Source organism: Neomonachus schauinslandi, chromosome 5, assembly GCF_002201575.2.
Source record: "Neomonachus schauinslandi chromosome 5, ASM220157v2, whole genome shotgun sequence".
In the NCBI taxonomy this organism is placed as follows: Eukaryota; Metazoa; Chordata; class Mammalia; order Carnivora; family Phocidae; genus Neomonachus; species Neomonachus schauinslandi.
In genome coordinates, this window is record NC_058407.1 from 137828071 (window position 1) to 137842264 (window position 14194).

Genomic DNA, 14194 nt, shown 5'->3' on the forward strand with positions numbered 1-14194 from the left:
GTAGTCCTGGGGCCATCGTGGGGAGACACCTAGGAGTTAGACCAGGGTGGTGGTTTGAAGGAGGTGTGCAGTCCTGGGGTCATCGTGGGGAGACACCTAGGAGTTAGACCGGGGGGGTGGTTTGAAGGAGGTGTGCAGTCCTGGGGAGGGGTTAGATAGAGCTATAGGTATGCAGAAAATAAAGGCAACAAAAAGCAAGGGGATTGCTAAGTATAGGAAAAAATTATATAAGAAAGGTGTTCCTATAGTTTAAATGTGGTTCAGCAGTGATAAATATTTATGTAGTTGGTGACGTAAATGCTGCAGAAGACCTGGTCAGACTTGGGAGTGAGAGTGCTGAATTCTCGTATTTTTCTGCAGGAGGCTAAAATGCAGCATGTACATTTGAAAAGCCAAGAAATAGCACCAGGAGCACATTAATTAGACATGGAGGCAATGAGCCCTCCCAAACCACCGAAAATTGAAGAGTAAATAGAAGGGCTTCTGATAGGGATGCCTGGTGGCTCAGTTGGTGAAGCGTCTGCCTTCGGCTCAGGTCATGATCCCAGGGTCCTGGGATCGAGCCCCACATCGGGCTCCCTGCTCAGCCGGGGAGTCTGCTTCTCCCTCTCCCTCTCCTCCCCCTGCTTGTGTTTCCCCGCCCCCTCTCTGACAAATGAATAAATAAAATCTTAAAAAAAAAAAAGGCTTCGGGGGGCAGGGTGGGGGGGAGCGAGTTTGCTCCAGGCCTTGCTGTGCTGTGACCGTTTGCACCGGGTGCCTGGATTTGAGAACTTTCTCTAGGGGGCCTAGGCTGAGCCGTGAGTGGAGGCATGTCTGGTTTCTCTCTTGAGTACCGTGAGGTGATGGGGGGTTGGCTGGAGGCTGGAGCGGCGTTCTGTGATCTGAACTTGGGTAGCTTTCCAGAGAAGAGCCATGGAGGGGACATTTTCATAGCCCTCTGGAGGGGAGCCTTCCAACCAGGAGTGCCCTAGCAAGAGCTGCTCCCTTCCCCTTTCTCTGGCCTCCTGGGCCCCCTGACACCAGACCTGAAGTGCAGGAATGCCTTGCTGTTTCCTCGGGTTACTGTGGTTACACACGTGTGCAATGTATGTGTTCTTCGGTTATTTTTATAAATTCTTTGTTATTTCCTCAGCATGTTTGCATAAAAATTGAATACACATACTTTTGACTGTTTCTGGAGTATTCTCATGTACATTTTAAGGGTTTTTTTTGTCTTTTTTTTTTTTAAGATTTTTTATTTATTCATTTGACAGAGACACAGCGAGAGAGGGAACACAAGCAGGGGGAGTGGGAGAGGGAGAAGCAGGCTTCCCGCAGAGCAGGGAGCCCGATGTGGGGCTCGATCCCAGGACGCTGGGATCATGACCTGAGCTGAAGGCAGACGCTTAACGACTGAGCCACCTAGGCCCCCAAGATTTTATTGTCTTTAAAGCAACATGGAGACAGCTCTGTGAATATACTAGAAACCACTGAATTGTGTTCTTTAAATGGGTGAATTGTATGGTATGTGAATTGTATTTCCATAAAACTATTAACAGAAATAACATGGAGGGGAGCCTGGGTGGCTCAGTTGGTTAAGCCACCGGCTCTTGATTTCAGATCAGGTCGTGATCTCAGGGCCCTGGGATTGAGCCCTGTGTCATGCTCCGCACTTAGAAGGGAGTCTGCTTGGGATTCTCTCTCTCCCTGTCTCTGCCCCTCCCTCTGCTTGCTCCCCCTCCCGTGAGACACCCCCTGTCTTCCTTCCTCTCTCTCTCTCTCTCAAATAAATAAATCCAAAAAAAAAAAAAAAGAGAGAAAGGAAGGAAGAACATGGAGAGTCAGACTGCTGTGCCCCCTGAAGCAGCAGGAGTCTGCCCCAGACCTGGGCCTCCTGCCGGCCTTCCTGCCTTGCCCACCCTTCCCACACCAGGGAGATCTTCAGAGTGGATGTTGAACTTGTGGGAAGAGTTGGAATCTGCCAAAATCCTAGTGACGTCAGATGTAAGGAGAAAACAGCTCCTGGTGCTGGAGACAGCCCACATCCCTGACCATGTCAGGAAGAGTGAGCCAGTGGTGCTTATAGCTAGGTGTTGAACAAGCTCCTAATGTTGATGAGGAAGGACATGGCTGGTGATGTTTCAGCACCTATTTCTGTTTTTTTTTTTAAATATTTTATTTATTTATTTGACAGAGATAGAGAGAGTGAGCACAAGCGGGAGGGGCAGAGGGAGAGGGAGAAGCAGGCTCCCCCAAATAGGGAGCCTGACGTGGGACTCGATCCCGGGACCCTGGGATTATGACCTAGCCGAAGGCAGATGCTTTACCAACTGAGCCTCCCAGGCGCCCCTCAGCACCTATTTCTAAAAGACACAAAAGAGATTCCTGAATGTGATACATCCCTTTTGGGGAACATGTAGAATGACCTTTAACATGTAAGACCAGCACGATGCCTTCATTCCAGAATTTTCTAAGCCTTCCCCGTGAAAGAGACGGTTACTGCGTCCATCATCACAGATGATCTAGGAAGCTATTCTTGTACTTCAAGCAGAAAAACTGAGCTCTGGGGTGCCTGGTTGGCTCAGTCGGTAGAGCGTGCGACTCATACTTGTAAAAGTTCAAACCCCACGTTGGGTGTGGAGATTACTTAAATAAAATCTTAAAATTGAAAAAGCGAAAAACTGAGCTCCAAATGAGCATGTTCAGTGTTTGAAAATGTGTATTATTTAACCTGCCTGTCTTACTTTGCAATTTGTTTAGAAGTAAATATACCTTGGGGCGCCTCGGTGGCTCAGGAGGTTGAGTGTCCGACTCTTGGTTTCAGCTCAGGTCATGATCTCAGGGTCATGGGACTGAGCCCCGTGTTGGGCTCCACACTCAGCGTGGAGTCTGCTTCTCCCACTTTCTGTCTCCCTCTTCCTCTGCCCCTCCTCCTGCTTGCACGAGTGCGCGCTCTCTCTCTTTAAAATAAGTAAATAAATCTTAAAAAAATGGAAGTAAATATGCCTTGCCTTTTAAGTTGCCCCAAATTAGACATTAGGTTTATTCAAATGACTTCATTTTTCCCCAACAGGACCCACTAATTCCAAAGTGGTTTAGGTGTTAGGGAGACAGTGAGTCTTTATCTTGTGTTCACTCAGCTGGCCAGTTTTTTATTTTTTTTTTTTATTTTTTTTTTCTTAAAGATTTTATTTATTTATTTGAGAGAGAGAGAATGAGAGACAGAGAGCATGAGAGGGAGGAGGGTCAGAGGGAGAAGCAGACTCCCTGCCGAGCAGGGAGCCCGATGCGGGACTCGATCCCGGGACTCTAGGATCATGACCTGAGCCGAAGGCAGTCGCCCAACCAACTGAGCCACCCAGGCGCCCAGCTGGCCAGTTTTTTAAAAGGTAAGTATTTCTCCTCATTTGGAGAAACCTATGAACAGGGTCTTTAAGCATAAATTGCCATGCATTATCCCTGAAAAAGTTATTTGCCATAGTAGTTGGTGCAAAGCAGACCTACTGGGGTAAAAAGTTCTCTCTGGTGCTCTGCGTCCAAGGTCCCAGAGTCCTGGTGTGACACTGTCCTGCAGGCTTAGGAATGTAACTCCCAGGAAGCTCACTCTTGTTGGGTTTGTTCTCTAGACCGATACACATATGGAACCATCACTGTTTCAGAAAAAGCTGGAATCATCTGCCATTTGTGTCTAGCTTTCAGAGGCCCTGAGAACAGAGTTGTGACATTTCTTCTTGTGTTTCTTTTTGTTGTTGTTGTTCTTTTTGCTTTCAGATCTAAGAACTCAAACCAGTGCCCACTCTGGTGAGCACACAGCTTTTTCAGCTTTTATATTAGGCATGTCACTAAAATAGTTTCTCAAACATCCTTACGTTTCTAAGAATCCTTCAGTTATCGCCACTGAAATCTCAGAACCAACCAGCAAAATCCCCTGTCTCAAGTGCATATCTGTACTCTTTATAATTACTAATATCAAGAATTCAACTTCTTCAGAGTTTAACCTAGAATAATTGACTCATTGATTCCTGCTGCTTGTGGGATTTGAAACTTATTTTCAGAGGAATATCACAGAAAGAATTTTTGCCAATAATTGAGCTGTGTGTGGAATACCCTTATCTAATAGTATAAGTTGTTTTCTGTGATGGAGGGGAACAGTGGTCCTGCCTATGGGCACTGTTGCCATCAGGAAAGACGCACACCTCTGTCGTCTGCTTGTGCCTCCTCCGTGCATCTGTCTGTCGCACCTCTTATTTCTGATGGGTCTGTCTTACTGCATCACATGAGTTCTAAACCCACCTCTTAGATTTTGTAAGAGTCATTGTATATGATATTCTTGTAATTACTATGTGATCAGTAAGATTCCTGTAAGAAATACTGTTTGATAAGGAAGACCAACATAATGCTGAAATTTTGGATTATAGTCCCACTGCCTCCCCCAAACATGGAATATTCACTGTTTTTCTTCTCTTTTGCTCAGTGCATAAGAGATGTGGTTCCTTTGATTTGTACCTATCATGTCTGCTCCCTCAAGCGTCGGGAGAGACTTGTGGTGAGGAGTCCAGGGGTCCTCAGGAGCCTGGGGCAGGGTTGGGAGTAAACCTGAGAGGTGGCACATTGCCTCTGGCTGGGCTCTTAGAATGGGAGTGATTCCTGGAAAAGTGATTCTGGGAAGGAGAAATGTCCCATCCACTTCTCTTTCCTGCTGCTCGCCTGAATTGAATAAAAGGTTTTTATGCCATATCAGAGGTTGTTTCCCTCCTTGGATGATGTTTTTCCTCTGATGAAAAGCTGATTATTAATAAATTACACAAGTGGGAGGGGAGATACCTCGAAGTACATAGATCTGGGATTTTAGGATAATCAAGAGGCTTTATTTTTTTTATTTTTATTTTATTTTATTTTATTTATTTGACAGAGACACAGCGAGAGAGGGAACACAAGCAGGGGGAGTGGGAGAGGGAGAAGCAGGCTTCCCGCTGAGCAGGGAGCCCGATGTGGGGCTCGATCCCAGGACCTGGGATCATGACCTGAGCCGAAGGCAGACGCTTAACGACTGAGCCACCCAGGCGTCCCAAGAGGCTTTATTTTTTAAAGATTTATTTTTTTACTTGAGAGAGTGCGCATGCACACGTGTGGTGGGAGGGGCAGAGGGAGAGAATCTTCAAGCAGGCTCCCTGATGAGCATGAAACCCCATGCAGGGCTTGCTCCCAGGACCCTGAGATCATGACCTGAGCCACCCACGTGCCCCAGAAGGCTTTAGGTTTATATAACTGAGGCTTTTTTCAAACAATTTAGTTAAAATGTTCTGTCAATCAGAACCTATTCTGTTTTGGGGCACCTGGGTAGGTCAGTCGGTTGAACATCCAACCATGAGTTCAAGCTCCGAGTTGGGCTCCATGCTGGATGTGGAGCCTACTTTAAAAAAATTTTTTTTTATTTTGTTTTGCAAGAAAGAGCTTATCTGATATAAAAATTTCCATCATTTTAATGATCTAATAGAAAAGGGCAAATGCATGGCAAATTTGTACTTCCACACCCATTTTTTGCTTTTTTGTGCCTTTCTCCTCCTTTTTTGCTTTATTAAGGTATATAATTCTACACTTTAAAAAATCTTACTATTACGGGCACCTGGGTGGCTCAGTTGGTTAAGCAACTGCCTTCGGCTCAGGCCATGATCCTGGAGTCCCGGGATCGAGTCCCACATCGGGCTCCCTGCTCCGCTGGGGGTCTGCTTCTCCCTCTGACCCTCTTCCCTTTCGTGCTCTCTGTCTCTCATTCTGTCTCTCTCAAATAAATAAATAAAATCTTTAAAAAACAAAAAAACCCGAAAAAAACAAAAAAATAAAAAATCTTACTATTATGGAAAATTTCAAGCCTATATGAAAATAGAGACAGTAACATAATAAACCTGTGTGTGCCCATTGCTCTGCTAAACTGTCAGCTCCTGGAAGTCTTGTTGCCCCCACCAGTGTTTCCAAGGAAATCCCAGACTTCATATCATTTTATTCATAAATACAAATATTTCAGTACTTCTTTTTTTATTTAGATTAATTTATTTGAGAGGGAGAGAATGGGCAAGAGAGGGAGTACAAACGGGGAGGGGTAGAGGGAGAAGCAGACTCCCCATTGAGCAGGGAGCCCGACACAGGGCTTGATCCCAGGACCCCAGGATCATGACCCGAGCCAAAGGCAGACACTTAACAACTGAGCCATCCAGGCGTCCTATGGCCAGTCTTTTTTTTTTTTTTTATTCTTATATTATCCCCATACATTGCATCATTAGTTTTAGATGTAGTGTTCCATGATTCATTGTTTGTGCATAACACCCAGTGCTCCATGCAGAATGTGCCCTCCTCAATACCCATCACCAGGCTAACCCATCCTCCCACCCCCCTCCCCTCTAGAACCCTCAGTTTGTTTTTCAGAGTCCATTGTCTCTCATGGTTCGTCTACCCCTCCGATTTCCCCCCCTTCATTCTTCCCCTCCTGCTACCTTCTTCTTCTTCTTCTTCTTCTTTTTTTTTTCTTAACATATATTGCATTATTTGTTTCAGAGGTACAGATCTGAGATTCAACAGTGTTGCACAATTCACAGCACTTACCAGAGCACATACCCTCCCCAGTGTCTATCACCCATTCACCCCATCCCTCTCACCCCACCCCACACTCCAGCAACCCTCAGTTTGTTTCCTGCGATTAAGAATTCCTCGTATCGGGGCGCCTGGGTGGCTCAGATGGTTGGGCGTCTGCCTTCGGCTCAGGTCATGATCCCAGGGTCCTGGGATCGAGTCCCACATCGGGCTCCCGGCTCGGCGGGGAGCCTGCTTCTCCCTCTGACCCTCTCCTCTCTCATGCTGTTTCTCTCTCGCTCGCTCTCTAAAAAATAAATAAAATCATCTTTAAAAAAAAAAAAAAGAATCTGTTCTTTTAAAAAAAAAGAATTCCTCATATCAGTGAGGTCATATGATACATGTCTTTCCCTGTTTGACTTACTTCGCTCAACATAATACCCTCCAGTTCCATCCACGTTGTTGCAGATGGCAAGATCTCATTCCTTTTGATGCTATGGCCAGTCTTTTTTTTTTTTTTTAAAGATTTTATTTATTTATTTATTTATTAGAGAGCGAGTGAGAGAGAAACAGCATGAGAGAGGAGAGGGTCAGAGGGAGAAGCAGGCTCCCCACCGAGCTGGGAGCCCGATGCGGGACTCGATCCCAGAACCCTGGGATCATGACCTGAGCTGAAGGCAGTTGCTTAACCAACTGAGCCACCCAGGCGCCCGATGGCCAGTCTTTTTAACTTTAGCTGTTCAAATAGATACGCCTCTCATTGAAGTTTTTTTTTTTTTAAGATTTTATTTATTTATTTGACCGACAGAGACATAGCGAGAGAGGGAATACAAGCCGGGGGAGTGGGAGAGGGAGAAGCAGGCTTCCCGCTGAGCAGGGAGCCCTGCGCGGGGCTCGATCCCAGGACCCCGGGATCATGACCTGAGCCGAAGGCAGACGCTTAACGACTGAACCACCCAGGCTCCCCTTTCATTGAAGTTTTAATTGGCACTTCCCTAATGACTAATGATGTTGACTTGAATCCTCTTAAATCTTTTGGAACTTGTTTTATGTTCCAGAATGTAGTCTCTTGGTAACTGTACGTATGCACTTAAGAGGATTGTGTCCTCTACTTTCATTGCCTGGGGTGTTCTGTAAATGTGAGTTTGAGGTGCTTAATGGGATCACCATGACTTCTGACAAGACAAGCTTTGTTGAAAATATTACAATTCAAGTATGGTAGTAACAACAAGATGCACAAATGGGGGTAGTTTCTCCTTGTGAAGAGCTGTGCTTTCAGCCTGATTTCTGTGAGAGGTGCCTCTTCAGTTGGCCTTAACTATGGTTAGCAAACTTGCTCTGGTTTCTTCTCTTCTACTTTATGTCTCCACATCTGTAGCAGAAACAATATAATTTGTTAGTAAATTTCTCCGAATCATCCTGTAGGAGCCAGCTCTATCTGTCTGTTGCTGCTAGCAGTCTGGTAACTTAATGTATCCATATCCTGGAGAGGGTACTGGCTGGCTTTGACCATTCTGGTGTTATGTCCCTGGACCTGGTGTTCTGGCTTGGCCGGATTGTGCAAGAAAGGGCAGGCTCTTTCACAGTCGCCTTGTTTTTTCGAAAAACCTCTGAATGGAGTCCTTTGGGCTTAGAGAATTGGAATCATCCCCAATCATCAGCTACATGGAAGCTGATGTATTCTCTAGACTATAAAGAAAGTATAATTAAAGTGCACTTTAAAAAAATGTATATACTGGATTCATCTTCTAACATGGTAACGTGTAAAAAGGCCTACTCTTAGTTAATGATTTGTTTAAAAACCATTGGGTTAATGTTTCAGAATGAACAACATGGTACTTTGTGTTCGATTAGTAGCTTCATTGTTGAAATTCTTTGAAATCTTTTTTTTTTTTTTTTTTTAATGTAAGCTCTATGCCCAGTGTAGGGCTTGAACTCATGATTCTGAGATCAAGAGTCACGTGCTCGGGGCGCCTGGGTGGCTCAGTCATTAAGCGTCTGCCTTCGGCTCAGGTCATGATCCCAGAGTCCTGGGATCGAGCCCCACATCGGGCTCCCTGCTCCGCGGGAAGCCTGCTTCTCCCTCTCCCGCTCCCCCTGCTTGTGTTCCTTCTTTCACTGTGTCTCTCTCTGTCAAAAAAGAAATAAAATCTTAAAAAAAAAAAAGAGTCACATGCTCTACTCATAGAGCCAGACAGGTGCCCCAAAATTCTTAGACATCTTAAGGACAGATTGGCCAGTATGGATTCCAGGTTAGATAGCCGTTCAGGTATTTAGTGCTAGATATCCAGCACTAGATATCATGGGCTTTAGGAATGAAGGTTTTTGTGAGATAAGGAAGGAGGCATTTTATAAATAATTCTGATTCAGTTGTCTCAAGAAGTCAGGGGATGAGTGGACTCCCAAGCCCAGTATCTCAGTAGCACACAAGGCCCTGGGATGGAGGGACGGTGGCCACCATCTTATCCACGTAATGGAGGGAGAAGAGGGAGATGCAGTCTCTGGCTTGAGGGCCCTGGACCGTTAGGGTCAGTCAGCTTGAGCTGGTCCTATTCTAGTCTGGCTTTATGTTACCCAAATAGTGGCAAGAGGGCTGAACATGGCAGCCTGCCCATTGCAGAGGAGGCCCTGAGAGCTGTTTGTGGATGGTGTAGATTAATGGGTTTGGCCTCAGCCAGGGGCTCGTCCCCACCATAGCCTTAGCCCTGGTTCTCTGCCTTTGAAATATCTTGTCTACACTTCATCCCCAAGTGTTCACATGTCCCCACCCTCCTATCCTCTGGCTTTCCTGGATGGTCCTTGCCTCCTTTTGTGGTCAGAGGTGAGCTGTCTTCTGGCCAGTGCCTCATCCTTTTTTCCTCGCTGCCCCCTCCAACATCGGTCCTCTCTTTCTTGCTTTCTTTGCTCTTTTTGTCTTTTTCTCATTTTTGTTTTCTCTCTCTCTTTAAAATTTTCATTATGGAAAAGTCCAAGCCTATACGAGAGTAGATAGAGTAGTGTGATGCCTTCCCAGTACCCCACCCCCAGCCTCGGCAATTGTCAGTCATGGCAGTCAGCCACATATATGTAACCTTAGATGTGCCTTGGCCCCTAGTGTTGGAAGTATCTCTACATCAGTGAGTATATAAAAAAATTACTAAAATATCATTATCACACCTGTAAAAATTAAGTATCTTAGTATCAAACAGTATTCAGTATCTAGGATCAGTAGTCAAATTTCTAATTATTTTATAAATATGATTTAAAACAACAGTTTATTTGAATCAAGATCCATAAAGACCTTACATGGTCACAGATTGGTATGTCTTCTAAGTCATGACTTCTGAGTCTCTTAGTGAGGGCTTCCTCTCCATCTTTTTCCCTTTGAAAACAGAAGGTCACTTCTCTGTCAGGGTCCTCGTGGAGTGGGCTTGCTGGTTACATCTATGTGATATTGCTGAAACATGTTGCTTTGATCATTGTATTTCCTGTAAATTGGTAGTTAGATTCAGGTTTGATTTAGGTGGTGTTGCATGCTTCCACCAGGAGATATGTGGTGTCTGGTGGTCTTTTTATGACTTTAGAAGGCACTGAGCGTCGTTGATTCTGTCCATTACTGCATTGAGGATTGCAGGATGTGACATTTTGATCCTTCGTCCCTCCCCCATTTATTAGCTGGGATGCTCTATAAAGAGAAACTTGCCCTGAATTACAGTTTGTAGAGGAAAGGCAGGCTAACTACTTGATTCTTTCCCTTTATTTATTAGTTTTCACAATAATAAACGGTTCACTAGTAACCTCCAATGATGACCAGTTGTTTTTTGTTTTTTTTTTTACCATATTACACCTTCATGGATTAAAACATGTTTGATGTGTTTCAGTCCACTGAGTTATCATTCTCATCAGTGCTCATATTCTCCTTGTGGGCTGTGAAGGCCTCTTCAGGATGGCTCCTGAGTTATTGGATGTTAACTAATGAGTCTTTGATAGCTTCTTTGCTTTCAGGTGTGACGGGGAGTCCGAGCTCCGTTTGTACACTTCCTGGCCGGTCTCCAAGGATCTTGGTTTCTTTTCATGGGAAGTGGGGTTTAAATATCACAGCCTGGTTGCTAGGGTGTTCACTGTTAATTGGACAGAATTAGAAAGTCTTTGTTTTATTTAATACGTCATGGGTGATCTTTGTTTTATTTAATACATCATGAGTGATACTTTATAGTAATGCTTCAGGTTTACATACAGGATTACCAGGTGTTTGCTTAATGCCTTCACTCTGGTATCTTTCTTTCCTTTTTCACTTGCATGAGGGTGCCTGTCCGGAACAACACTTCAGACGATGGCATTGGAACATTCCTTATTACTTGGTATTGCTGCTGAACAGTTTAATGATAATAAGATTTTCTTTTGTAAAGTCAGTTGAAGTTTGCGTAGCTATTCAGAGGGTTTTTCCCTTTAAAGTCCAGGAAATTCACCAGAGCAAGTCCTGGAATAGGGTCTTCTGGGGTCCGGAGTTGGTACTTGGTACCTCAGGTAGTGTTTCAACATGCAGTGAAAATTTTTTTTTTATTTTAAAGTTTTCTTCAATATAGTTTTAATATTTGTTCTATACCTTTGCTTTGATTTTTCTTCTCTGGGACTTTTGTTACTCATATATTAGATCGTCTTTGCAGTATTTTTCACTTTCTCTTCAATCCTTTTTATCTTTTTATTCATTTATTTTATTTTTTTGTTAAAGATTTCATTTATTTTTTGAGAGAGCACGAGTGGGGGGAGGGGCAGAAGGAGAAGAAGACTATCTGCTGAACGCGGGATCCCGATGTGGGACTCCATCCCAGGATCCTGGGATCATGACCCGAGCCGAAGGCAGACACTCAACTGACTGAGCCACCCAGGCACCCCAATATTGTGATTTTAATTTGCATTTCCCTAGTGACTCATGATCTTGAGCATCTTTTCATGTGCTTTTCTTGTGTCTATCTTATTTGGTAGAATGTCTGTTTAAATGTTTTGCCCATTAAAGAAAAATGGTGCTGTTTGTCTTGTTGAATTGTAAGTGTTCTTTATACATTCTGGATACAAGTCCTTTATCAGATATATTATTTGCAAATATCTTTTCCCAGTCTGTGTCTTGTCTTTTAGTTTTACTATCAGTGTCTTTTTTTTTTTTTAATTTTATTTATTTATTTGAGAGCGAGTGAGACTAAGATCACAGAGGGAGAGGGAGAAGCGGACTGCTGCTGAGCAGGGAGCCCAATGCAGGACTCGATCCCAGGACCCTGGGATCATGACCTGAGCCGAAGGCAGACACTTCACCGACTGAGCCACCGAGGTGCCCCGACTAATGGTGTCTTTTGAAGCACAAAAGTTTTAAATTTCGATGAAACCTAGTTTATACTTGAATATATAAATGTATCTTCTTTCTGAGGAATTTCATTCTCTATAACATCCAAGTGTGAATCATCTTACTTTTTATGATTTTTGATATTCATGGTCTACTTGCCTAAGTTATTTTTATGAAGGATTCTGCACAGCCTGCAAGGCCTCTTGGAATGGATGGGTGGTCTGTGCTGTGTTAATAATAGTCTAGATATGGGCTAGAATAATACCTAAAACTTCAACACTTCTGATCTTCTCAGTCGGGAAGCATGACTGTTGACCTTTGAGAGCAGGATCTTATTTCCATCACTGATGGTCCTGGGTGCTGTTGGCAGCTTTCTCCTGGGAGGCCTCCTGTCTTTGGCTGGTGCTGTTGGTGGCTCTTATTCTCAGCACCACACCTTGCAAGTAAGCTGCTCGTCTGGACGTGGTGAAAGGGTCGAGTGCAGAGCATACCCTTCCTCTGGTTTTGTAAGGCCAGATAACATATTCTTTCTTGACAATTTCAGGTGAAGGACTTAACGAAATACTTGGACCCCGGCGGGCTTGGTGTGATCAGTTTTGAGGACTTCTATCGAGGGATCACCGCTATCAGGAATGGAGGTCAGTCTCCCCCACCGTGTGTTTCCCTCTCCTCATGTCCTCTGCTCCAGCCCTCGCCTTGCTGTGCCCTCACCCACCCTTAGGAATGCCCCTTTGGTTGGACTTAACATCTTCCCTTCTCCTCCAAGCCCCTAAAATACCCTGGGTTTCAGGGTGCTCTCTCCCTGTCCTTTGCCCCTCACACACCCTATCTTCCAGAACTGACTAACTCAGCCTCCTATCCATCATGTTAGAAAGTTACTGCTCCTTTCCGTGGACATGCCAGAATATCGAAAGGCTTCCACACGAGCACCCACATACATGTACACTTGTTGTTCTGCAGGCCGCAGGCTGCTTCGTTTACATCGTCGCGGATCCATCCATACTCTACCTGGCCAACAAAGCCATCTTTTTTTTTTTCCCCCAATGGGCTGCGTTTCAAATCATATACTCCCGTACACTTCATCCTAAGTGCTTCCACACGTGTTGTAGTCATTACTGAGAGTTAGTGTTTGTGGTCTTACTTGGAGTAAAAATTTACTTATGGTAAGTGCACAGATCTTAAGTAAATCTTAAGTCATTCTGAATTCTGACAGTTCTTAATGCCTAGTGATGGAAATCCCTGCCACGTGTTACCATCACCACAGACAGTTCCCTCACGGCCATCGGCGGCCCCTCCCTCCTCACTACACCACCTTGGCTGATTTTCATCACCCGGGGCCCCTCTTCTGGGCTTCGTTCACACAAAGGGAATCATCAGCATGTGCTCTCACATGTGGCTTCTCCCTTTATGGTGTTTCTGAGATTCATCCATGTTGCATGGATCAGAGTCTGCTTTTCGATTGCAGAGCAGTGTTCCTTTGTATGTCCGTACCACATTTTGTTGATCTCTTGCCCAGGGGGTGGACACTTGGTTTTGGGCTACCATGTTTCCAATTTGGGGCTGGGATGAATACAGCTCCTACTGACATTTATGTATGTCTTTTTTTTTTTTTAAGGTTTTATTTATTTATTTGACAGAGAGATAGAGAGCACAAGTAGGCAGAGAGGCAGACAGAGGGAGAGGGAGAAGCAGACTCTCCACTGAGCAGGGAGCCCAACGCGAGGTTCCATCCCAGGACCCTGGGATCGTGACCCGAGCCGAAGGCAGACGCTCAACGACTGAGCCACCCAGGTGCCCCATTTATGTATATGCCTTTGGGGCCTGGACACAGGATGGGATGGTTGGTTTTGTGGGTGTAAGCTTAGTTTCTTACACACTCTCACAGTGCCCATATGCTGCCCCTTCACTTCGAATTCTGGAGCTCTGGAGAGCCCTCTTTTTCTCATGACCTAGCTTCAGCCAGGTGTTTTGGGGGTGATGGTGGCAGGAAGGCACTGGTTGCAGGCTCTTCCCTTTTTCCTGCACTTGTCAGAGAAGGAGGAGGAGGAGTAGACCTGGACAGGACCCGCAGTGGCCAGGTCAAAGGATGCCCTTGGACCTGAAGTCTTATCAGCAGTTGTTGGTAGAGTTACCTGTCTTGTCTGTCCCCTGTCTGTCCACTCTATTGCCCAACAGTGTCGCAGAGGGGCTGGGTTTCCTAAAACACTGAGGCTGGGTGGCTCTGAGATGCGCTCTGTGTATCGTGACTGTATTTACCTTTTGCTCTTTCACCCAGTCAGTCCACACACACATGAGTACCACCATCGCCCAGGGACCCTGTGGGCCTTT

General features: G+C 45.0%; 1 protein-coding gene across 1 annotated transcript in view; it reads left to right on the plus strand.

Moving 5' to 3' along the window:
• The window catches only part of RAB11FIP3 (RAB11 family interacting protein 3), an 85147-nt gene that overhangs the window by 32516 nt on the left and 38437 nt on the right, over positions 1 to 14194 (plus strand). Inside the window, exon 2 of the mRNA XM_044915565.1 lies at positions 12411 to 12504. Coding sequence (XP_044771500.1) covers positions 12411 to 12504 — 94 coding nt within the window. The remainder of the gene's footprint in view (positions 1 to 12410; positions 12505 to 14194) is intronic.